At 37.8% G+C, this 26,508-nt stretch overlaps 1 protein-coding gene across 5 annotated transcripts in view; it reads right to left on the reverse strand.

Moving 5' to 3' along the window:
- Positions 1-26,508, reverse strand: part of EFCAB3 (EF-hand calcium binding domain 3) — a 157,773-nt gene that overhangs the window by 92,178 nt on the left and 39,087 nt on the right. For 4 of the 5 annotated variants that reach the window (XM_019466645.2, XM_019466646.2, XM_019466644.2 and 1 more), the window contains 8 exons: positions 25,310-25,363; positions 23,947-24,051; positions 14,133-14,186; positions 13,576-13,680; positions 9,616-9,669; positions 4,400-4,504; positions 3,581-3,634; positions 1,630-1,734 (listed from right to left, as the gene is read on the reverse strand). In XM_019466645.2, coding sequence (XP_019322190.2) covers positions 1,630-1,734; positions 3,581-3,634; positions 4,400-4,504; positions 9,616-9,669; positions 13,576-13,680; positions 14,133-14,186; positions 23,947-24,051; positions 25,310-25,363 — 636 coding nt within the window. The remainder of the gene's footprint in view (positions 1-1,629; positions 1,735-3,580; positions 3,635-4,399; positions 4,505-9,615; positions 9,670-13,575; positions 13,681-14,132; positions 14,187-23,946; positions 24,052-25,309; positions 25,364-26,508) is intronic. The other variant, XM_053892743.1, reaches the window with a different exon arrangement.

Below are 26,508 nucleotides of genomic sequence, written 5' to 3' on the forward strand. Positions count from 1 at the left end.
CCTGTGGACATACTCATTTTCCACTTATGACTTGGTCAAGGGTGCCAATCCGTCACTCCTCAAACATGTTCACACTCTTGTTTTAAGTGTAGTAATAATTCTAAGATTGTCAATTCCTCCAAGAGTGAGATACCAAGAATCACTTTGTATTCCTACTATTACCTTAGCATTAGTTTAAGAGTTTGCAAAAGATTGATACTAAATTGATAGTAAAGATTGATACTAAACACCATTTAAATGCTTCCTAAATAATTAAGTTCCAGTAGACCGCAAACATATTGTAGAGAATGAAGTAGCTTTAAAACCAGTTTATATTTCAAGTTCTTAGATATGGAATTTTTCCTGGCTTGTTTTTTTTTATGTCTTTTCAGTTATGATGATCTTTTATTGGTATCCTTTTATAGTTTTAGAGCATCTATGATGATGATGATGATGAATACTATTATATTATGACTTTTACACAGGATAAGGAAAAACTTTTATTGGAGAAAAATCTGTTCCTATAAAGGACAGATCCTATAAGGTCTTTTGCTTTGTGTGTCTCTTAATCAGCTTCACTGAGGCCTATCGGGCCCCTGAAACAGTCTTCCCTCCTATTTCAGATGGTTCCACAGATGTACAAGGTAGTCCACAAGAATTAGATTAGAATTAGCCTTATTTTAAATCACTGTGCTGGTATCTTTTCTCATGTTTCAGGACAGTAGAAAAACAAGGTAAAGACAAATATCTGTATTTATTGAACTGGCAGGTTAAGAGAGCTATGAAAGGGATTAAAAACCAAAGAAAAAGCCATTTTTGGGAAAACCGCTTACCTCTTACTAAGGCAAAGTTTCCGAGGCTCTAGAACAGTGTCTGACATATTATAGGCATTCGGTTAAAGTTTATGGAATAAAAGAGTGAAAGGTACTACTGGTTTAGAAAAGCCCACGTTCTTGACTTGGATCTTGTATCTTCACTCCCTCCTCAAAGGGGCAGGTGTCAAAATTTCCTCATGAATGTTTCTCAGTTCTACCAGCATGAGAACAGTCTGATATATGCCAAGTTTAATTAATTCTGTTGACCATTACTATGTATCCTCTTAAATTTCTTAGTTCTAGTAGTTCATGGCAGTATAGCAGAGTGGTTAATAGTTTCTGGAGCCAGACTGCCGGCCCACCATTTACTAGCTCTATGACTTTACACAAGCTACTTGAGTTCTCTGTGCCTTAGTTTCCTTGTATGTAAAATGGGAGTAAAATTAGAACCTGCATTATAAAGTTGTTTGCAAGATAAAATAAGACGATATATATAAAGTGCTGATGATAGTGCCTTACACATTTCAGGACCATGTTGCTCATTGCTGTTTAATGCTGGTTAGTGGTAGGGACTCAGAGATTAAAATCTTGAGTATTCTCCATTGAACCCTGGCGTTCCCTGTGAAGAGTGACACTTGCCATGTATACTGGGCACCATTCTTGGTGATACTTCCCAAGTGAGAGCCATTGAGCTTAGTTTAGTAGCTATGTGAAAGGCCTCACTCTTTCTTTTAATTCTCAGATACATCATATCTTCAGGTAGGTAGTCCAGGCCTGATACTAGCCTCAAGTCCAAAGTTTGGCTAAAGAGTATATTGACACCTAAAATTCTCACCATCAGTTGGTAGGAGGTCCTTCAGTTCCTGGATTTTTTTCTTCTTGAGATCAATTCCCATGTTTTTCAGGAAAGTGTCCACCTTATTTAGAGACACCTTCACCCCTTAGGAAAGAAAGGGATGGGATATGAAAAATATTTGTAATGATGTAAAGAGTGGGTTATTATAGATCATGCCTAGGCATCAATACTACATAGACAATGAAGAGCAAAGAACAATTAAACTATCCAACTAAATGTGGTTTGTTGTTATCTAAGTGAGGAATTCCTAAACCCTGATCTATGGAATTCTGTTATTACTTTTGGAAAAACATTTAAGAGAAGAAAGTGAACAATTAAGGGTATTTGGTAAGTCATAGCACAGACTAAAATCAACCTTTATACATGTGTTTGAACAGAAGAATGTGAAACTTGCTAAATTAATGGACAACTACAAATCCATCCATCCATCTACCCACCCACCCACCCATCTGTCCATTCAGCTAGCCATCCATTGAGCCAGACAGACAGCCAATCCATGGATTTACTCTATCATAATTCTCTGAGACACTTTTTAAGAATATATGCTTCTAGAATCTATCCCTGGAAATTCAAGATCAATATAACTAGAAAGGGGCCTAGTGACTTGAATGCTACATATTCCACCCTCCCCCTGGTAATTTTAATATACAACTTTATTTGGGAACCGCTGCCTTTGGGTTACTGTAATGTACCTAAAGCATATGAAGAATAAACACTGATTTAACAAACCATTGGGACAGCTGGGATAATAATCTGAAAATTGAAAAATAGGAAGAGTTTTTGAAAATAAGAGCAAAGCCAAAAATGCACCCCTGGGACCTCATCAAAATAAAAGGCTTCTGCACAGTGAAGGAAACAATCAGCAAAACCAAAAGGCAACCGACAGAATGGGAGAAGATATTTGCAAACGACATATCAGATAGAGGGTTAGTATCCAAAATCTATAAAGAACTTATCAAACTCAACACCCAAAAACCAAATAAACCAGTGAATAAGTGGGCAAAAGACACGAATAGACATTTCTCCAAAGAAGACATCCAAATGGCCAACCAACACATGAAAAAATGCTCAACTTCACTCATCATCAGGGAAATACAAATCAAAACCACCATGAGATACCACCTTTACACCTGTCAGAATGGCTAACATTAACAACTCAGGCAACAACAGTTGTTGGAGACGATGTGGAGGAAGAGGATCTCTTTTGCATTGTTGGTGGGAATGCAAGCTGGTGCAGCCACTCTGGAAAACAGTATGGAGGTTCCTCAAAAAACTGAAAATAGAACTACCCTACCACCCAGCAATTGCACTACTAGGTATTTACCCAAGGGATACAGGTATGCTATTTTTAAGGAACACATGCACCCCAATGTTTATAGCAGCACTATCAACAATAGCCAAAGTATGGAGAGAGCCCAAATGTCCATCGATGGATGAATGGATAAAGAAGATGTGGTACATATATACAATGGAGTATTACTCAGCAATCAAAAGGAATGAAATCTTGCCATTTTCAACTATGTGGATGGAACTGGAGGGTATTATGCTAAGTGAAAGTAGTCATTCAGAGAAAGACAAAAATCATATGACTTCACTCATATGAGGACTTTAAGAGACAAAACAGATGAACATAAGGAAAGGGAAACAAAAATAATATAAAAACAGGGAGGGGGGAAAAACATAAGAGACTCATAAATATGGAGAACAAACTGAGGGTTACTGGAGGGGTTGTGGGAGGGGGGATGGGCTAAATGGGTAAGGGGCACTAAGGAATCTACTCCTGAAATCATTGTTGCACTATATGCTAACTAATTTGGATGTAAATTTTAAAAAATAACGAATAAAATTAAAAATTAAAAAAAAAAAAAGAAAATAAGAGCAAAACCTGATGACCAGTTTTACCTGCCTTTTCAATATGCTTCTCACTCACCTTTGAGAGACTGTAACTCTTTCATCAATCTGTTCATGTACACCCTTCCTTTGGCTGTGGGGAAAAAATAAGTTTCAGGCAGGAGCGTTGATATTTAAATATATAATGAAACATGCATAGGTTCAGAAATGGAGACTTCTAATATTTTATTCTAGAAATTTAAATGATTAAAAACATTTTTTTAATGTGCATTTATTTTTGAGAGAAGAGAGAGACAGAGCGTGAGTGGGGGAGGGGCAGAGAAAGAAGGAGACCCAGAATCTGAAGAAGGCTCCAGGATCTGAGCTGTCAGGACACAGCCCGATGCAGGGCTTGAACCCATGAACTGTGAGATCATGACCTGAGCCGAAATCAAGAGTTGGACACCCAACCGACTGAGCCACCCAGTGGCCCCTAGAAATGTATATTTCACTTCCAAGGATAAAACTTAGGAGTGGAAACAGCTCTCAATTTGGCGAAATCATTTTGGTGATGGGGGTAGGGGGATGAAACATTCCTTAACTAGGCAGTATTAGTTAAAAAAAAGTCCACATATTCAGGGCGCCTGGGTGGCTCAGTCGGTTAAAGTATCCGACTTTGACACAGGTCATGATCTCACGGTTCGTGAGTTCGAGCCCCGCGTTGGTCTCTGTGCTGACAGCCTGGAGCCTGTTTCAGATTCTGTGTCTCCCTCTCTCTGACCCTCCCCCGTTCATGCTCTGTCTCTCTCTGTCTCAAAAATAAATAAACGTTAAAAAAAATTTTTTTAAAAAGTCCACATATTCAACTTCTCTGAAGGACACTGAGATTTTTCCCCAATGTGGTATTTTTAATGCTCACCATCAACTGGAAGCTTGTTCTGTAGTTTCAGGACTTCATCTTCTGTGAGTGTTATCCCCATATTTTCCAGTAAAATTTCCAGGTTACTAGTATCGACCTTCTCACCTTTAAAAATTAAAAGGTGGTAAAAGTTGAAAATTTGAAGAATGGTGAGCTCATGTTCTAAAAAAAAAAGAAAAAGAAAAAAAAATCCTGGGGCGCCTGGGTGGCTCAGCCGGTTGAGTGTCCGACTTCAGCTCAGGTCATGATCTCACGGTTTGTGAGTTTGAGCCCCGAGTCAGGCTCTGTGCTGACAGCTCAGCGCCTGGAGCCTGCTTCAGATTCTGTCTCCTTCTCTCTCTGCTCCTCCCCACTTGTGCTCTGTCTCTCAAAAATAAATAAATGTAAAAAAAATTTTTTTTTAAAAAAATCCCGTTTGTTGATTAAACAATGAAGTAATCCTGACAAGAATGCCAGCTAAGACATCATCTTAGAGCTTTTTGGCTAAAACAATGGCAATCAAATTTAGGCCAGCAGTCTGTAGATGCAAACATTCATGGATATACAGGTAGAGTGAGAGAATTTATCAGTAAGGCAAACAATGCCGTTGAAATATAATTTTGTGTAAATGTTAAAATCCTGGTGTTGCAAAGTCTTCTTAATTACCTATCATGGAATCATACAGGGCTTTTCTCCAGGGGCTTCTTTCTTAACCCAAAGTGGCTCTCTGTCATGCCTCAGGGATTTGGTGGGCTTGCCTCCCTCTCTTCTTGGCAGCCTCTACCACCCATAAAGTTTTTTTGGTGGCTAGGAAATTAGATGCAGTCTTCCAAGCTCTCCTGTTTTTAGGCTTCCAGGAAAACTGGCACATAGTTATTTTTATTCTTAGGGCTTCAATGTAAAGTGCTACAATGAGCCAGACAGGGGAACATCAGACTCTCACAGAATCGGTAAGACACAAAGCTAACAAGTTTGTTTGGTAATGGACTTTTAGGAGGGTGGAAATCACCACTTATCCCTGCCCCCCAGTAGCTGCTTCCCAATCTGCTCGTAGGATGGCTGTATGAAACTTTCCTTCATGATGGCTCTTGCCTCTAGCTTGAAGATGCAGTTTAGCAACAAAAACAACAAAATGGTAATTATGTGAGGTGACAAATGCGTTAGCTAACCATATTATGGCAAATATTCTGAAATATGTGTATCAAAGCATCGCATTGCATACATTAAACGTACACAGTTTAGTTTATATATATCTATTATATCTCAACAAAGCTGGGGAAAATAGATGCTGTTTAAGTGGGCAATTTGCACCTCCTAATCATTTCCAATTTCAGGAAAAGAATACTTGCTTTTAGTCCTCTGGAACCATGCTGCAGTACTTCCATTGGGAGGATAATACCTGGGGAGGGAGCCAGTCTTCTGCACAAGTGCCTGGGAGGAAATGTGTACAAGGGTTACTCTCCCCTAGCTGCTTCAGACTCTTCTGGAAAGCCTTGCACCATGGAGCTTCTAAAATGCACCCCCCCCCCCCCCCCGTAAGCAACCGAGGAATGATTCTTCAGATACAACAGAGCAATTTCCTAGTCTGCTAACTCGATCACGTGTTTTTTTTTATTAAAAAAAGTTTTTTTTAATGTTTATTTATTTTTGAGAGAGAGATAGAGAGACAGAGCGTGAGCAGGAGAGGGCCAGAGAGAGAAGGAGACACAGAATCTGAAGCAGGCTCCAGGCTCTGAGCTGTCAGCACAGAGACTGATGCACAGGGCTTGAATGCACTAAACCCCCTCCAAGATCATGACCTGAGCTGAAGCCGGATGCTTAATCAACTGAGCCATCCAGGAGCCCCTAACTTGATCACATTTTGACAGACATGGGCCTTCTGCTAGGTTATCAGTCTAACTACCCCTGTCATCTGTATCATTCCCATTCTTCAAAATGTAAGCCCACAAAAAGTTTTCTATCCTCTCAAATCTATTCTGTGTTTTACCACTCTGATTTTTCTTTCCATTGCTAGCTTTCTTTTCACCCTTCCCACAGTACCCTCTCAGGCTCATATTTCATTAAATATGAATTTCTCCAAATCTTTAGTCTCTTTATAGACTCTTACCTTCTTCCCTAACTGAACTTTGTTCTGGATAGATTTTCCTTTTGCTTTTGCTTTTCCTTTTCCTTCCCTTCCCCACCCCCTCCCTCCTTCTTTCCTTCCTTCCATCTCCCCTCCCTTCTTTCATTTCCTTCCTTCCTTCCTTCCTTCCTTCCTTCCTTCCTTCCTTCCTTCCTTCCACCCTCTCTCCCTCCCTCACTTCCTTCTGAGAGAAAGCTGCTCTTTTTTTTCCCCCATAACTCATTTGCCATAGGGCTTACATTCTCTGAGATCCTATTTGCTGCTTTCTGGCCATACTCAAATGTCTCCTTTTGTGAGAATTATGGTACTTGGCTTTCTTTTTATTGTCACTTACTGACTTCTTGGTCATTTAAGGAGCTTGTCCCATTACTCACAGTCTTCCTCTGCACCCAAATTCCTGGCATCATAATAGGCAATTCTAGTCTTTATATAGACAGTTCATTCCACAACCTGGCCTCTCAATTTCTTGAGCTCCTTAGCCTCAATGATGGTCCCCTAAATCCTAACTACTTAACTATCAAGGACACATCCTGAGCTTTGCCATCACCTGGAAATGCTTTGCCTCTAAAATCTTCAATTGTAGCATACCTACTTTTGGTCGGAACCTATATTCTTGCACTTCTTTTACTTCCTTCCTCCTACCACCTGTTACAGTTTTGATAGAGACTTTCATTCCCTTCTCTCTTGCTTTCCTCCAAGTTCATGCTTTCCATGATAACTTCACTTCCTCTTTTAGCCACACTAGACCCCCTAACCACTCTCTTCACAACACCACCATTGTCTTTAGGCTTTCATTCTTTTGGCACATCAGCTTTAAGAATCTCATACTTTGGGGAGCACCTGGGTGGCTCAGTCGGTTAAGTGTCCGACTTCGGTTCAGGTCATGATCTCGCGGTGTGTGAGTTCGAGACCCGTGTCGGGTTCTGTGCTGACAGCTCAGAGCCTGGAGCCTGCTTCGGATTCTGTATCTCCTCCTGTCTGCCCCTCCCATGCTCATGCTCTGTCTCTCTCTGTCTCTCAATAATAAATAAATGTTAAAAAAAAAAAGAATCTCATACTTTGGGGGTGCCTGGGTGGCTCAATCGGTTAAGCATCCAACCTCAACTCAGGTCATGATCTCATGGTTCATGAGTTCAAGCCCTGCGCCCGCTTTGGATTCTGTGTCTCCCTCTTTCTGCCCCTTCCCCATTCATGCTCCGTCTCTCTCTGTCTCTCAAAAATAAATAAATGTTAAAAAAAATAAAAAATAAATAAAAAGAATCTCCTACTTTGGTCCAACTGAAGGATATCATAATCATGTGAAAAGTCGCCATTACTTATTTATGGTGTCTGACTTTGGTTAGACTCTTGGCACTTCTCAGCAAGGCTTTCATATATTCCTCATCAACTCTAGTTACTATTCTCTTATCTGAATTATCCACCATCATTAACACTTTCCTTAAAGTCCTCTACCCCACCACTGGGTCCTTTCTTTTAGTAGATGATCCTGTTTCCTACTATACAGAGGATGGAAGGTTTTAGGTGAAATCCTCTGAATCTTACTTCCACGTCTACCTAGATTCTCTATATCTGTATCCTTCCTGACTCGAGGTCTGCTTGTCTCAGAAAAAGAGGTGGCCTCAGATTCTTACTCACATATTTAACTGCCTAAGGTTCAGTCTCCCTGGAACCTCAAACTCAGTATGACCAAAATGGAAAGTGTATCTCTACTTCTAAATGTATTTTACTGAATTATATATTTTGGTCAATGTCACTGTCACCCACTCAACTACTCAGCTCAGAAACTGAGGAGTCGTCCTTCATTTAATCCTTTTGCTCTAGCTCTATACAAAATCTACAGGAACCAAATTCTACAGTTTCTATAGCTGTAACATCTCTTCTACATGTTCCTTCCTCTCAAGCCTCACAGAGAATGATTTACTTCTACTCTTTACTGTCTTTCACCTGGACATTTACAACATGCTTCCTAGCTAGTTTCCTTGACTCTATTCTTGTACATACACCTCCCTCAATCCTTTATACTGCTGCTAGAGTAATCTTTCTAATTTACAAATCTAATTACATAGTCCCCTGCTTAAAATCCTGGAACAACTGCCCCCTCTGTGCAAAATGAAAGTCATACTTTTTTACTAGGTATTCAAGGTCGTCCGTGAGTTGCCTCCTGTATTAGTTTCCTATTGCTGTAACAAAACAGCAACTACTGAGAACATGGTGGCCTAAAACAATACAGATTTTTTTTCGCTTACCGTTCTGGAGGTCAGAAGGCCAAAGTTAGTTTTACTGAGTTAAAGTCAAGGTGCTAACTGGGCTGGTTCCTTTAGGAGGCTCTTGGGAAGAATCCATTCCCTTGCCTTTCTCACTCCTAGAGGCCACTTACACTCCTTAACTTACTCCCCCTCTTCTATCTTCAAGGCCAGGAATGGAGCATCCTGCTTCTGTTGTCACATTGCCTTCTACTTTTTCTGTCGTCAACTCTAACCTTGCTTCCCTCTTCTAAGGACACTTGTGATTATATTTAGAGCCCAACTGGATAATCAGGGATAACCTCCTCAATTCAAGATCCTTAATCACATCTCCATGGTCCCTTTGGCTGTACAAGGCAACATTCATTCCCAAGTTCTGGGGATTAGGACGTGGATATCTTTGTGAGTCATTACTCAGCCCACCATATCCTGCTCCTTCCTCTTTAAGTTTATTCTTTGCCAAACTCCTGACAGCATTTATGCTGTAGCCAGCTACCCCAAATTTTTTCTAGTTCCTTAAAGCATCATACAGTTTCTCATTTTGGTGCCTTTTATTGTTATTTTCTTCTCTATCAGGAATGCCCATCCTGCTGTGTCTGGAAAAACTGACTTATAGTTTAAGGATCAGCTCTTGTGTTGACCATTCTATTAAAGCATTTCCCAATTTCTCTTCCTCAGGAGCAAATGACCATTCTTCCTCTTCTTTACTTTGTATAGGTTTTTAACATCACCCAATAACATCTTATTGCATTTATTTATATATTTTTTTTCTTTCCCAAGCTACATGACCTCCTGGATGGTTGGTTTTTATAGATCCACACTTGAGATGTACAGATGGTTACTAATGAGGTAATAAAGATCTAACCAACCTGTAAAAATATTTCCTTCATCCATTACCACATTCACTTCAATCTTCCCCTCATCTGTAAGAGAAGACAGAATTTTGTGCCCAAAACAATAGTAGAAATAGGAGAAAGACAAAGAAGCCACACACTGAAGTACAACACAAAATTCAGCAAATTTTAATGATTTGCTCTAGAATTTTATCCTATTTTTTATCAAATGTAAACGTAGAAAGTCAAAGCTCTGATTATAAAAAAGATATTTCATATGAAGACATCAGTATTTATTCTATTAAGACAAACTGCACATAGTAGAGTACTGCTAGACTGACATTTAAAAAGTAGCCCTCTCTATTTTCAGATCAGGGAGAACTCCATTTTACTGATTATAAGGCTGACAAACACTGTAAAAGGGGTAAATGCTCCAATAGGAAAGATCTGACTTGAAGCATTAATAATGTCTATTTCTGTACTGAAATGACAGGTGACATTTAGCTATGTTCTTCCACCATCCACATTCAACATGTATTTAAAAAGCTTGATCAACCTAAATGAATTTTAATATTTTTTTTAAATTTTGTATTTTTTAAAAACTTTATTTTGTATTTTCCTCTTAAATGAGGGTATTTAGAAGGAACCATCTGATAGATTGTCAGTGCCTCACAGGAAAATGTCTCATCCATTCTCATGTATTTCAATTAGTCCCACAGAAGACTTAGGGTGGTCTGAGATGGGTCTCTAATGCTGCTTCCTGTGGGCTCACTGACCTGAAGAGGGGTACTCAGGGAGATGGCTGACACTTCCACAACCAAAGTCACTGTTGTGGCATTCCAGTAAACTTTCAAGATACCTGGAAAATGTGGTAGCAAAAAATATCTACATCCTTTCATAGGCAGATCAAAAATATTGGGAAATTATATATTTCTAGTAATAAAAAAACTGTCCTATGGAAAATTCACTTTTTCTGGCTACAGCAAAGGCATAATTAAGTGGCATTGTGTTGAGATGAATATAGACTGGTTGTTATTATTACTACTAATAAAAACTCTATGCTAGGAACTTGCAATGTTTAGGAATGGTAGCCATTATTCTGTTTTTAACAAAAGGGAACTAAGACTCAGAGGGGTTCATTTGACCAATCTTGCACAGTTAGGAATTTTCAGTGCTGAGATTCAAATCTGTGTCTCATTCCAACTTCTAAATTCTTTCCACAATGCCATTAATCAGAGGAACAAGTGGGATTAATCTCAGGTTTTTGCTGTTTTTCCCATGAGAGTTGTTATCTTGGAAACTTTTCTGAGTAGGTCTTGTGGGTCTTGTATTATGGGGTCATGCTAACATATGCTAGGTGTGAATTATATAATGGCAAAGTACTTTGAAAATTATTCTCCATCTTGAAATTGTTTCTGGTAGTTCAGAATCTACTCTAGGTAAATGTTTTTTGTGTTTTTTTTTTTTTTTTGTCTCTCTTTTAACACTATTTCCTCCTTATTATTTGCTTACTTTCAAACTTTTCTTATAAGCTATTCCCTCCATTCTTCTTCTTCTTTTTTTTTTTTTTATCTTCTTCTTTTGGTCTGATTATAATCTCATCAGTGCTCTGGCATGTTGCTAAGCTTTGCTGAATCTGTGGATTGGTAACTTCCTAAGTAAAGATGAATTATTAGAATATTCATTTCTAACCATATTCATACATATATCTAGTTGAATGTCATGTAGGTATATTAAAGTCAACATGTCTAAAACTGAAACTGCTCTCTTGACACTGTAACCTGAACATCTTCCTGAATTCTCCAATTGGCTTATGATATGACTGATGACCTAGCCACCAAAAGGTCTCTGTTTTCTTAAAATTCTTATTTTTCATAATTCACATGTAATCAGTCATCAAACCTATTCATTTTAATTCTAAAATATTTACCAAATCTCTTATCTGTCATTAAGTTTACTTCCCTTGCTCAGGCCTTATCATCTCTTGTTGCATCATAGCAATATCTTTCAAATTTGAGTCTTCGCTTCCAATAGTGCCTCCTACATTGTCATCAGTATTGACTTCCAAAAGAGAAATACTCTAGAAATATCACTGCCTATAGGATAAAGTCTAAGATCAAGGAGAAAAATAGACAATTCAAGAACAATAGTTGGGATTTCAATATTCCACTCTCAATAAAGGATAGAACAACTAAATAGAAAAATCAGTAGCATAAAGGAGACTTGAACAATATTATCAACCATGAGAAATTCTTTAGGGTATACCAGGCCATAAGTCTCATTCAATTTAAAAGGACTGAAATCATAAAAAAGTATGTCCTCTGACTATCGTGGAATTAATTCAAAATCAACAGCAGGAGAAAATTTGGGAAATTCACAAATATTTGGAAATTCAAAAACACATTTTGAAATAACCCATGGATCAAAGAAATATTGGAAATTAGACAGTATTTCTAACTGAAAATGAAAACACATCATATTGAGATTTCTGGAATGCAGCTAAAGTAGTGCTTTGAGGAAAATTTATAGTCGTAAATAAACACCTATATTAGAAAAGAAAAATTTCAAATTAATAATCTAAATTATCATCTTAAGAATCTAGAAACATAAGAGCAAATTAAATCAAATGTAAGCTGAAAGAAGGAAATAATAGAGATTAGAGCTGAAATCAATAAAATGGAAAGCAGAAAACCAATAGGGAAAATTGATATCGGCTCTTTGAAAAGATCAACAAAATTGACGAATCTTTAGCTGGGTTAACCAAATAAAAAGAGAAAAGACATGGATCAAAATCAGGAGGGATGACATCACCATCAACTCTACAAGAATTAAAAGCATTATAAAGGAATACTGTGAACAACTTCGTGTCAACAAATTAGACATGAAATGGACAAAATGCTAGAAAGGTACAAATTACCAAAACTAATTCAAGAGGATGAAGGCTCAGCTCCACAGCATGGTATAAGGTCTTTCCAGTCTCGGCAGCCTACCTTTCCAGCCATGTTTCCTGTTTCTTTACAACATGAAGCATATATTCTAGCCACAAGGAAATACTTGCTGCTCTCCTAACATTCATGGATTTGCATGATTTTATGCTTTTGTATGCATTGCTTTCCTCATCTGGAATGCCTTTATCCCCCCTCAGGTTATCCTTGAGTTTTCTCACATAAGTAAGCACTTGCAAGTATAGGCTCTATATGTACTGTACATGTAGCCTGTGGGTGGGTGCTTGTTTGCTGTGGGTTGTCCCAGCTTTCTTTTCTTTTTCTTTTTATCTTTATTTTTAATTTTTTTTGAGAGAGAGAGAGAGAGAGGGAGGGAGGGAGAGAAGGAGGGAGGGAGGGAGAGAGAGAGAGAGAAAATCCTAAGCAGGCTCCATGCTCAGCATAGAGTCTGATGCAGGGCTTGATCCCACCACCCTGGGAATCAAGAGTTAGAAACTCAACTGACTGAGCCACCCAGGCACCCCTCTTTTTAAAAATTTTAATTCCAGTATAGTTAATGTACAGTTATATTAGTTTCAGGTGTACAGTATAGTGATTCAAGAATTCTATACATCATCCAGTGCTCATCATGACAAGTGCCTTCCTTTAACCCCATGGAATGCCGTTTTTTTTCCCTGAAGAATTTCTATACATTTTTGACAAATCTTCCTCTGATTCTTTACCTGGTGAACTTAGCTTTTCCCTTCCTCAGGATCTTACTGAATGCATTTTTAGTATTATAGCACAACCGCATAGTGGTATGATGGCCTGTCAGCATGTGAGACTCCTTACTAGATGGTGAACTCCTAGAGGACAGAGAACCATCATCTTCATTTTTATATTCCTAATAGCTTATGTATATTAGGCACTCAATAAAGTCCACTGCAGGAATTGATGAATTCTTGAGGATTGGGTCTCTTTCTTTTTGTTTTTTAATGTTTCTGCACACTCTAAACATGCTCTCAGAAATTCTCACGTACAAATGCAAAGTTTCACCGTAGGAGCAGCTCACCATCAGCAGGCAGGTTGCTGAGCAGGTCCAAGTACTCCTCTTCTTCCAGGTCAAAGCTCATATTTTTCATGAAGAGTCCTAACTGATTAACATTAAGCTCCACTCCTTAGGGAAACAAAGGATGGAAGTGAGAAGGGCAAACAATAATGATAAAGTGAAAAATGCTAGGCGTGTCCATGCATTAATTGGAGGGACAACAATCAAAGGAACAATAAATTTGCTTAAGTGAAAAGAGCTAGCATGGGAATCAGGAACAGAACCTGCTCTTCATTGTTGTCCAGAAGACTTGACTGTAGCTCTCAGGAGACATTTATAAGGAGAGAAATAAAGGACTGGCAAGTCTGATGAAGACAGTCTTTCTAATTCCTCTCTGGAAATAGGACTTGGAATGATAGAGACAAAAGTAATTCCTTCAAAGGTAGTTATGTTAAAAGTAGTAAATGATGAGACAAAAATTTGTTAGATTGACAAATTTGTCACCACCAAAAATAAATGTGGTTTTTAAAATGTAAATACGAAACATAAGGAATCTCAATTTTACCTGACTGCTCACTCACCTTTGAGAGACCTTATGCCATCCAGCAACCTATGCTTATACAACTTTCCAGCAGCTGTAAGATAGGGCACAATACAGTAATTGGTATGGGAACCTGTTGTAATAATTCAAAACCTAGCAATTTCAGAAAGAACAATTCTTATAGTTTTACTCATTTCCCCCCCGTTTATATCCCAACTTAAGAGTTAGACCAATAGAAAAAGCTCTCAAGAGATTAAGTCTACACACTTCTTAAAAAATGTTTATTTACTTTTGGGAGAGAAAGAGAGAGAGAACACGTGTGGAGAGGGGCAGAGAGAGACGGAGACACAGAAGCAGACTCCAGGCTCTGAGCTGTCAGCACAGAGCCTGATCCGGGGCTCAAACTCATGATCCGTGAGATCACAACCTGAGCTGAAGACTAATGCTCGACTGACTGAGCCATCTAGGTGCCCTGTACCCACTTTCTGATTTGACAGTTGAAACAATTATTAGTGGTGTCTTTCCATACCTTTCCCAGTCTCTCTTTTCATCTACTTCTCATTTTCTCCTTTTTTTGATTAAGATCACACATATTAATGCTCGCAGGGATAAGAGTAGATACTAGTGGGACTCATGAGTGAAGACATGGATGATTTCTGAGCTAAAAAAACCTGACAACCATGACAGGACTTCTTTGAATATTAGTAATGAGTATTTCTACATGTTTTCCACGTGACATCACATAGATGTTGTTTTAGATATTTTCATTGACAAGCCCATGAAAATGACTCTTCTGCAAGGTAATCCCTCAGTGAGATGTCCTGTGCTGCCAACACAGATGTTGTATTTTACAAAAATTCAAACATGGATTTCTATTCCCACATAGGTGGTGGACTAGCATGAATATCTGGTTCCTTCCCCACAAATCAACCCTGAAGAAACTGAAGTCTGAGCAGTGTCTAAGCACTGCCCTTAAACCCAACTGGCTGATGTTCACTGGAGCCTGACCTTACACCCTTACCTAAAGCATATTTTCAAACATAGTAATGATGCCCCAAGAGAACAAGGACTCACAGGACAGGACCAAAGTAGCCAGTCATCTGAGGAATACAACTACTTCAAAAACAAACAAGCAAACAAACAAACAAACAAACTGAATAATGTATATCATTTGAATAAGAATTATCGGAATAAAAGGACCAGGAATTTAAAATAAGCATGACAGATATACTTAAGGAGATAAGATATTAGCAAAATATAAAAAGAACAAGAAAATATGAAAAGAATCAATGGAAATATTAGGTATAAAACATTTGGTACAAAAACAATTTTAATTTTTTTAATGTTTATTTATTTTTGAGAGAGAGCACAAGTAGGGGAGTGGCAGAGAGAGAGAGAGAGAAAGAGAGAGAGAATCCTAAGCAGGCTCTGTTCTGTCAGCATGGAGCCAGATGAGGGGCTCAAACCCATGAACTATGAGATCATGACCTGAGGGGAAGCCGAATGCCCAACCAAGTGAGCCACTCAGGCTCCCAGGACACCCAGGCACCTCTGCTATAAAAAAGTTTAAATAAAGAAACACAGCGGATGAGATAGAGTACAAAGGAAATATCTAAAAAATTAATTAGTGGGTAGTTTGATCAGATTGAAGAATTCTCTCAGAGGGCAGCAGAAAAGGATTAAGAGGTGGAAAATGGAAAATTATAAGATATGCCTATGGAAGTAGCAGTGCTAATCTCTGGGTAACAAGAGTTCCAAAGGAGAGAAAAAAAATGGTAAGGAGAAACTATTTGATGAAATAATAATTTAAAATCTCCAGGATTAAAGAAAGATGACTTTATATTAAAATAGCTCATATAGATTTAAATAGAAGACGGAAAATTCCAACCTAGATATACGTTATAGCGACTTTAATAATATCAAATAAAAAGAAAATTCTAAAACTCTTCAGAGAAAAAAGAAGGAGACCTATAAAGGAAGAAAAACCAGATTGACATCAGATTTCTCAACAATAATTCTAGATGCTGAAAGGCAATGGAGTAAAATTAATGGAGAAATATTAAAAGGGCTTCGAACTTAAATACAAATTGTTATTTAAGCATGAGGGCATAACCAAAATATTCCCAAGGACTCAAGGTTTATGATTCATCACACAGAGACCCATATTGAAAACTTTTTAAAAAGAAAGTACTCTGGGGTACCTGGGTGGCTCAGTCGGTGAAGCACTTGACTTCAGCTCAGGTCATGATCTCACAGTTGGTGAGTTCAAGCCCCCCATTGGGCTCTGTGCTGATAGCTCAGAGCCTGGATGGAGCCTCTTTCAGATTCTGTGTCTCCCTCTCTCTCTGCCCCTCCCCCCATTGTGCTCTATCTTTCTGTCTCTCAAAACTAAATAAACATTAAAAAATTTTAAAAAAAGGGCAGTACTCGATAAGTAAAACAAATCTAGGAGTTGTTACAAGAGGTATGGAAGGGAAAAATGACCAAATATCTGGTGAAGTATATTGATTTTTTTTAAAGTCAAGAGAAAAAAGAGAAAGAATATTATCCATAGTAACCCTGACTTAAATCCTAGTTAAATACCAACATAATTGGTATAGCAAGCAAGGTAAGTTGACAAATAGGACATGAGAGTATACTAAAATCCTTGTCTTATTTGGGGGATTGATGAATTTAAGAAATCAGTGAGGTAAGTGGCCATGAATATGGGTCTTAAGGACAACCACTATAATTTTTCAACCTGTAGAATAAAACTTAATGAATCTAATGGGAAATATAAAGACAGAAAAAAGTAATAAGAATACTGTAAATGGAAACTATGGAATATTATAGCAGAACCATGTCCTATAAACAGTAATTATGAAGGAATTTATTAAGGAATTTAACTCAACAATTATGAAATATAGACTCTTAGATGACATTAAAAAATAAAACCAAACAGTATATTGTCTACAAGTGACATAACAAAAAGACAGTAAAACTTGAAAACAAAAGCATGGATATGAACCAAAAGAAAGCCAGAGTAACAGTACTATACCTGACAAAATAGGATTTAAGGCAAAATATATATCACAAGGGACAAAGAAGGATGTTCTCTTAATGGTGTCTTATAAGTCCTTAGGCCTTCTTTATTCCTTTTCATTTTCTGTCCATTTTGCTCCACTAATTAGATAATTTCAAATGATCTTTCTTCAGGTTCACTGATTCTTTCTTCTGCTTGTGCCAGCTGGGTTCCTTAAGTTTTTAAGCTCATTAATGAATTCTTCAGTTCAGTTATTTTATTTTTCAGCTCCAAAATTTGTTTGGTTCATTTTTACATTTTTCATCTCTATGCTGAATTTCTCATTTTGTTCTTGTATTGTTTTCATTATTTAAATTGTTTATTTGACTTCTCTTGTAGCTCTCTGAGTGTTTTTAGAACAATTATTTTGAATTCTTTGTTAGGTAATTTGTGTATCTCCATTTCTTTGGGGTCAGTTACTGGAAGTTTACTGTGTTCCTTTGGTGGTATCATGTTTCCCTGATTCTTCATGATCCCAATAGACTTGTGTGTGTCTGTGCATTTAAAGAAGCAGTCTCCTATACTTTATATGGACTGTTTTCAGTAAGGAAAGACCTTCACCCATCTTTAGGGATACACCAGAGTTGTTGCGGCTCTGGGACTAGTGGTACCTGATGCCAAGAGTGGAGATATGTGTTGACTCCAGGTCTGGGGGTATATGGTGTCTTGTCTGCTCACATTCCTGGGGTTCATGACATGAGCAACTCCATGTTCCTTAGTGAGAGCTATGGGGGATCCACAGTGGTTTCAAGGGCTTTTGGGGTCCTCAGTAGCACCTCCAGGTCCAGTGGCTAGGGAACAGGACAGGTGGCAGTGGTGGCTGGAGTTAGTGGTTTGTGCATACTCAGCTGTGGGGCCTCACTGCAGGTGAGCCAGGGCTGGCTGCAGACATACTCATAGTAACATGGGTGGCTGGCTTCTGTGAACACAAAAACCTGTGGAGCGAAAATCTTAGTGGCAAAATATGCAGGAAATCTGTAGTGGCTGTGTTGACATTTGCTTTCTTCAGTAGTGAAAGCTATTGGGGTCCTCTGTGGAGCAGTGTGCTGGGGTCTGTAATGAGGTCCTCAGTGATGAAAGCTGGGGGTAACTTTCGTATTTGCAAGGGCTATTGAAGTCATCAGCAGCAAAAATTGCTGGGGCCATTTGCAGATGAGGCCACTGGGAACTGTGGTTGCTCCCACTATGAACTGATAATGGTTTCCCTTTCCCTTCTTCCGTGTTCTTAGACATCTCTAGATGTCTTACCTTTGTTGGTCACCAGGTGGAGTGAAATGTAAGCAGGTCCTTTGTGCAGTGCCCCAAAGGCTTGGAAAGTTGTTCACTTACTCCATTCTCCTTTTCTTAGGAGGGGAACTCTTTTGGGCTGGGGAGTTTCCTCTCGGCACTGAGCAATGTTGGCCTAAGGGTGATGCAGGCAAAATGAAGCTGTTCTTTTTACTCTTTTTGTGTGGTTATTCATGGGTTTTCTTGATCCACTGTATTGCTTCAGGTTTTTAAGTGGACTTCTGAGCTCTCCCAGAGCTAATTTTGTTTGTGGATAGCCGTCTAATTGTTGATCTTTGTTGGGGGAAGGAGGCTAGGGTCTCCTACTCTGCCACCTTGGTGACATCTCTCCCCCAAGTAGTTTTTAAGAAATGATATTAACTTATAAATTTTTTTTAATGTTTATTTATTTTTGAGAGGGAGAGAGAGACAGACAGACATGAGCTGGGGAGAGGCAGAGTGAGTGGGAGACACAGAATCTGAAGCAGGCTCCAGGCTCTGAGCTGTCAGCACAAAGCCCGACATGGGGCTTGGACTCATGAACCATGAGATCATGACCTGAGCTGAAGTCAGATGCTTAACTGGCTGAGCCACCCAGGCGCCCCTAGAAATGATATTAACTTGAAAGCAATGTTTACTTATTTATTTTTTTAAGAGAGACAGAGAGAGAGAGAGAGAGAGAGAGAGAGAGAGAGCAAGCCAGGGAGGGGCAGAGAGAAAGGGAGAGAGAAATCCCAAGCAGGTTCTCCACTGTCAGTGTACAGCCTGAGGCATGGCTCAATCTCATGAACTGTGAGATCATGACCTGAACTGAAACCAACGGACACTTAACTGACTGAGCCACCTAGGTGCCCCCAAAATGGTATTTACGTAGGAATTTTTTTCTGAACCTTTGCTCAGAAAATGTCTTATTTTGTGACATATCAGATAAAGGGTTACTATCCAAAATCTATAAAGAACTTACCAAACTCACCCCCCGCAAATAAATAAACCAGTGAAGAAATGGGCAAAAGACATGAATAGACACTTTTCCAAAGAAGACATCCAGATGGCTAACAGACACATAAAAAGACACTCAACATCACTCATCATCAGGGAAATACAAATCAAAACCACAATGAGGTATAACCTCACACCTGTCAGAATGGCTAACATTAACAACTCAGGAAACAACAGATTTTGGTGAGGATGCAGAGAAAGAGGAACACTTTTGCACTGCTGGTGGGAATGCAAACTGGTGCAGCCACTGGGGAATACAGTATGGAGGCACCTCAAAAAATTAAAAATAGAACTACCCTATGAATGTATAAAGAAAATGTGGTATATATACACAATGGAATATTATTATGTCATCAAAAAGAATGAAATCTTGCCATTTGCAACAATGTGGATGGAACTAGAGTGTATTATTCTAAGCTAAATTAAGTCAAAGACATAGGATTTCACTCATATGTGGAATTAAAGAAACAAAACACATGAACATAGCGGAAAGGAAAGAAAAATAAGATAAAAGCAGAAAGGTAGGCAAACCGTAAGAGACTCTTAAATACAGAGAACAAACTGAGGGTTGCTGGATGGATATTGGCGGGAAAATGCGCTAAATGGGTGATGGGCATTAAGGAAGGCACTTGGGATGAGCACTGGGTGTTATATGTAAGTGATGGATCACTAAATTCTACTCCTGAAAGCATTATTACACTATATGTTAACTAACTTGGATTTAAATAAAAAATAATTAATTAAAAAAAGAAAATGTCATATTTTGAAATATGTGAGGATATGAATTTTATTCTCATACTTGATTGATAGGTTAGCTGGATATAGAATTCTAGGTTGGAAACAAATTTTATAATAATTTTCAAGGTATTACACAATTGTCTTTCATCTTCAAGAGTTGTGGAGAAGTCCAATACCATTCACATACCCCCAACTTTCTATGTGACCTGCTTGTTTCTCTTTGGAAACTTTTATAATTTTGTTATTTCTGGTGTTCTGATTATTTTACAACCTACTCTGATGTGAATCTTTTTCTTTCTTTTCTTTTTTTTTTAGTTTAATTATTTTTGAAAGAGAGAGAGAGAGCAAGCAAGCGAGCATGAGTAAGTGAAGAACAGAGAATGGGAAACAGAATCCCAAGCAGGCTCTGCACTGACAGTGCAGATGTGGGGCTCGATCTCATGAACCATGAGATCATGACCTGAGCCAAATTTCAAGAGTTAGTTGCTTAACTGACCGAGCCATGTAGGAGCCTCGGGTGTGGATCTTTTCCTATTCTTTGGAGTGGTAGGTACTTGGTGAGCCTTTTCAGCCTCGAGTCACATTCTTTCAGATTTGAAGACATTTTTTTAGTAGGATTTATTTTACAGTTTGTTCCTCTATTTTCTTTGTTTCCTCTTTTTGGGACTCCTTCTATTATTCAGTTGTCGGAGTTGTCAGACTGATTTTCTTATTTTTTTTTCTATTTTCTATCTTTTTTTTGTATTTTTGTTCCAATTTCCAAATTCATCTTCCAGCTCAATGAATTTCTAAATTTTTAGCGCTTTTTTTTTCCCAAAGAGCTTTTTTCTTTAAAAAAAAGTTTGTCTATTTTGAGAGAGAGAGAGTTTGAGAGAGAGAGAGAGAGAGAGAGAGAGAGAATATATGCAAGCTAGGGAGGGGTAGAGAGACAGGGAGAGAGAGAATCCCAAGCAGGCTCCACATTCAGCATGGAGCCTGACATGAGGTTCTATCTCACCAACTACGAGATCATGACCTGAACTGAAATCAAGAGTCAGCTGCTTAACTGAGTGTGCCACTCAGGTGCACCTCCAAAAGAGCTTTAAAAAAAAATTTTTAGAGTGCTCCTTTTTTTTCAATTAAAAAATTTTTTTTAATGTTTTTATTTATTTTTGAGAGAGAGAGAGAAAGAGACCAAGCCCAAGTGGGGAAGGGACAGAGAGAGGGTGTGACACAGAATCCAAAGCAGGCTCCAGGCTGTGAGCTGTCAACACAGAGCCTGATGCAGGGCTTGAACTTGTGAACCACGCGATCATGATCTGAGCTGAAGTCAGATGCCTAACCCACTGAGCCCCCCAGGAGCCCCGTTAAAATTTTTTTTTAATGTTTACTTATTATTGAGAAACAGAGACAGCATGTGAGCTGTGAGATCATGACCTGAGCCAAAGTTGGACGCTTAACTGACTGAGCCATCCTGGCGCCCCATAGCGTGCTCTTTTTTCATAGTGTGTCCTAGCTTGTTGCACAGCCTCCTTTTCTTGTTTCGTAACTAGGGCTTTTCTCATCTTTCTGAAGATATTAGTTAAAATTGTTTTGAATTATTTTTCTGCTTTCTCCCTTGAGTATAGTAGTCTCCCCTTATCTTCAGTTTCACTTTCCCTGGTTTCAGTTACCTGTGTCAACTGTGGTCTGGAAGCAGATGACCTTCCTTCTGATGTATTATCCAAAGGTCAATAGTAGCCTAATGCTAATCACAATGCCTCCATAGTTCATTTCACTTCATCTAATCATGTAGGCATTTTATCATCTCACATCATCACAAGAAGAAGAGTGAACACAGTACAGTAAGATATTGAGAGAGACACAGACAGAGCACATTCACGTAATGTTTATTATGGTGTATTTTTATAATTGTACTATTTGATTTTTAGTTATTAGTGTTAATCTCTTACTATGCCTAATTTATAAATTAAACTTTATCATAGGTATGTTTGCATAGGAAAAAAACATATATAGTCTGGTACTATCCATGGTTTCAGACATCCCCTGGGGGCTTTGGAACATATCCCCATGCATAAAGGGGGATTACTGTACTTCCTCCAAGTTCCTTCTTTTCTGCTAGCTTTTATTTCTGTCCTTCATGTAACAAACCTTTCTTACAAGTCATATGATTCTTGGTTGTTTCTGTTTAAGGGTGAGGTGTTTTTGTTTTAGTAGTACACATGTTATTATCTATCTTTTCATTGCAAGCTGCAGATCTAAGTATATGAATAAAGGATATTAGAATTCACTGCCAGCATCTAGGCAGGCCAATGGGAGAAGATGACGGGGGATCTCACCATGCTACACGTTGACTTTCATGTAATTTCCTTGTTTCAGTAGAAAATTCACTCCCAACCTTGGCTGGGTCTGATGTCTGAGAATCTCCCCAGTTTAACCTCTCCAGAGAGTAAATCTCTATGCTGCATGGATAAGAAATACTTGCTTAGCTGTGGAGTGAGGAAGGGGATCTGTCAATTGCATTGATCTTTTTAAAGACTTTCAGCCATATCTCATACTCCTGACTTTAGAGGTAACTGGTGCCTCTATTTCCTGAGCTGTTTACAGTTTTGTGACATGAAGTAGCCCTATTTTTTTTAATATTTTATTTTTAAGTAGTATCTATACCCCACATGGGGCTTGAACTCACAATCCTGAGATTAAGAGTTGCGTGGTCTACTGACTGAGCCAACCAGGTGCCCCTGAAGTGGATGCCTTCTTGTTTGCTTCTCCTTTCAGGCTCAGTTTTCACCTTTTATGGTCTTTCATGCAATTTGTTTTTCAAAATTTAACTGACATCTCTTATCTGCTATAATATTCTCTTCTCTTAGTCTTTGTGGAAATATTTAATTTGTTTTAAAATTAAAAGAAATTTTTAATTTGTTTTAAAATTAAAAGAAAAATTTTATTTCTTTTACATCTTTTTGGTATTTTAGAAAGTGGTAAAGATAAATGCAAATATTAAAAAAAGATTGCCATGTTTAGCCAGAAGGTCAAAATATGTATCTCTGTCTTATCTAGTCAACTAGATTATGAACTTTTTAAGTGCAAAGACTCTGTGTTATTTTGAGCAGTGAGCTTCTGGCACATATCTTCATAGCTCCTGAATCCAGAAAAATGCCTTAAATATAGAAATCATTTAATAAACATAACTGGAGTTTTGAAATAGAAAATCTAATAATTAATATCTTTAGATTTTAAACATTTTTTCATATTTTCACAGCCACTATTTGGTTATCTTCATCACCATCATCATAGATACGCATTGTTATTATCCTGTTTCACAGATAGATTATATAAGAATTATTGATTAGTTTGAGTCAAGCTTATAAAGTACTCGTCCACATAATGTGAATGTGTACTCAGCATGAAACTGTGCATGGTGCCCGAAACTTGCCATGGTTAGGTATCCCTCTTTGACTTTTTCCATGCTTTTACTTTTGGTTCTTCGTACGCCCTACCATCAAACCTTTCAGGCCTGTTTAAAGTAATAACCATTCTGTGAGGTCTTAGACACTCCAGGAATAGTTGGTCAATATCTCCTTTGCAGTTTCATAGCAGAATATTTATTAATCTTATAGCATGCATCACAATGTATAGCATTTCTTTCTGTTTTGTATGTGCTGTCCATCTCTAACTGAGGGCTTTCTAGGACCTGAGCTATGCCTCATTTATCTTTGTAACCCTTTGTAGTATTATGTCTCATACCTTATGGCAACCAGTAAACTTTCAGGGGGTGGATGAATACCTCATTGGTAAATTAAACACTCACCATCAAGTGGCAAACTTTTCATCAACACAGAGTTCTCCCTCAGTCTGAGTCTTAACCCAATGTTTTTCAGAATATTTTCCAGGTCTTCATAGTGAATTTCTTCCCCTTAAAAAAGAAAATAATGGTAGAAGGTCAAATTTCAAGCTTTAAATCATCATCATATCAACTATTTTTGTGTAGCATCATCCTCAAGTATAGGGTAAAAAGTAATGGAAACATGAAGTGTTGTCTAATTACATAAAATTAGAAGGGAGATTCAAAAATAGAACTTTCTGTAAAATGTTAGGAACAAGGAACCAATACAACATGCAGAAAGTTGGTATTTTAACAGCCCACTAAGTTTACTGATGTAAATAATTCTGCCAGCATGTACCATTTGCTATATTGTTTTATTTTTGCCTGAATTATGAGCTTGTTCATCTAGTCATATTACTGGTATGTGCAATCTGCCTTCAAATTTTGTCACTAGAACAGTAGAAAATAAAATTATACTATTGAAACTCCAAAGAACATAGGGGTTGTTACTTCAACATTATACTGTGGCCTTTTGCATAAGATGTAGATAACAACTGATTATACTAATAACATTTAGTTTCTAAAGTTTTTCTTTAATTATGTATACATTACCAATTAAAAGAGATAAAATGACAGAATTATTATGTCATGGATAGGATAACAGAAAATACTTTAAAATGGATAAAGATTTGTTATATATGCACAATGGAATATTACTCAGCCATCAAAAAGAATGATATCGTGCCATTTGCAATGACATGGATGGAGCTAGAATGTATCATGCTAAGCGAAATAAGTTAGTCAGAGAAAGACAAATGCCATATAATTTCACTCATATATGGAATTTAAGAAACAAGACAGATGAACATATGGGAAGGGAGGAAAAGAAGAGAAGACAGCAAACTACAAGAAACTTAAAAAAAAGAGAACTGAGGGTTGATGGAGGGAGGTGGATGGGAGATGGGCTAGATGGGTGATGGGTATTAAGGAGGGCACTTGTAATGAGCACTGGGTGTTGTATGAAAGTGATGAATCACTGAATTCTACCCTTGAAACCAATATTGCACTGTATGTTGACCAAAATTTAAATAAAAAAATAATTGGGATGAGGTGGCCAAGTGGTTAAGGCAATGGACTGCTGAATAAAAAAAGAATTATTTTAATATAGGAAAAAAATAACTTCTTTTGTTAAGTATTAAGAAATTTTTTTTGAAGTAGGCTCCACCTCCAGTGTGAGGCTTGAACTCACAACCCTGAGATCAAGAGTTGGATCCTCTACAGACTAAGCCAGCCAGGTGCCCCAAGAGATTATTTTTATTATGCTTTATCATTATTTTTTCTCACTCACCTAGAAGTTCATGTACTTCATCCAGAAGTTTATCCAGTTTAATCCTCCTTTCATCTACAAGACAAGACAAAATTTAGGTATAGTTCCACTATCGACTGAAGTGTGTCCCCTCAAATTCCTAGTTTGAAGCCCTAACCTCTGATTTGACTGATTGGAGATAAGGTATTTAGGAGGTAATTAAGGTTATGAGGTCATAAGGGTGAGGCCCAACTCTGATAGGACTGTGGCCTTATAGGAAGAGGAAGATAACTCTTTCTCTTTCTGTCTCTCCATTTCTCCCCCTGTATCTCTCCCTGTCTCTCTCCCTCTTTCCTATCTCCCTGCCATGTGAAGACACAGTGAGAAGACAGCCTCTGCAAGCATGGAAGACAATCCCCATCAGAAACTGAATCAGCTAGTACCTTGATCTTGGATTTCCCAGCATCCAGAACTGTGAGAGAATACATTTCTGCTGTGTAAGTCACACAGACTATGGTATTTTGTTATGGGAGCCTGAGCGGACTAATTCAGGTTCCCATTACATAAAATTCTTAAACTGCAGAGTAAAGTATAAGGATTTGGCAGTGGCCTAAAATTTTTTTCTAATTAGATATTTTATTTTCATACTGTAAAGCAAAAGGTCGAAAAAAGAAAAAAATCTAAATAAGATAGAGACATCTATTCTACTCATACTTTTTCTTTTTGTGTTCCTCACTCATCAGAATGGAAGAAAAGAAATTCTTTCCATTTTTTGTTTTTTTTTATATCTGCTTTATTGAGGTATAATTAACAAATAAAATTGTAATATATTTAAGGTGTACATCATGGTGATTTGATGTATGTATACATGAAAGGAATCCCCCATCTAAACTAACACATCTATAACCGATTATATTTGTCTTTTTGTGTGTGTGAGAATATTTAAATTCTATTCTCTTGGCAAATTTCAATGATATAATACAGTGCTATCAACCTTATTTTTCATTAGGTCCTCTGTCCTTACTCATCTTAGAGCTGGGAGTTGGTGCCCTATTGCCGTTTTGTTAATAATCATTTTCTGGCTGTTTCATAATTCCTTTGATACTTTCTTCTCTTGATTTCTTCCCTTATAATTTGATTATTTTCAGGAGTGTTATGCTTAGATTCCTTTCTCTTTCTCTTTTGTGTATTGACTGTAGGTTTTTGTTTTGTGGTTACCAGGAGGCTTACATAAAACATAT

The sequence above is a fragment of the Panthera pardus genome, unplaced genomic scaffold (assembly GCF_024362965.1).
Source record: "Panthera pardus isolate Hobbes unplaced genomic scaffold, ASM2436296v1 HiC_scaffold_3, whole genome shotgun sequence".
Taxonomy (NCBI): Eukaryota; Metazoa; Chordata; class Mammalia; order Carnivora; family Felidae; genus Panthera; species Panthera pardus.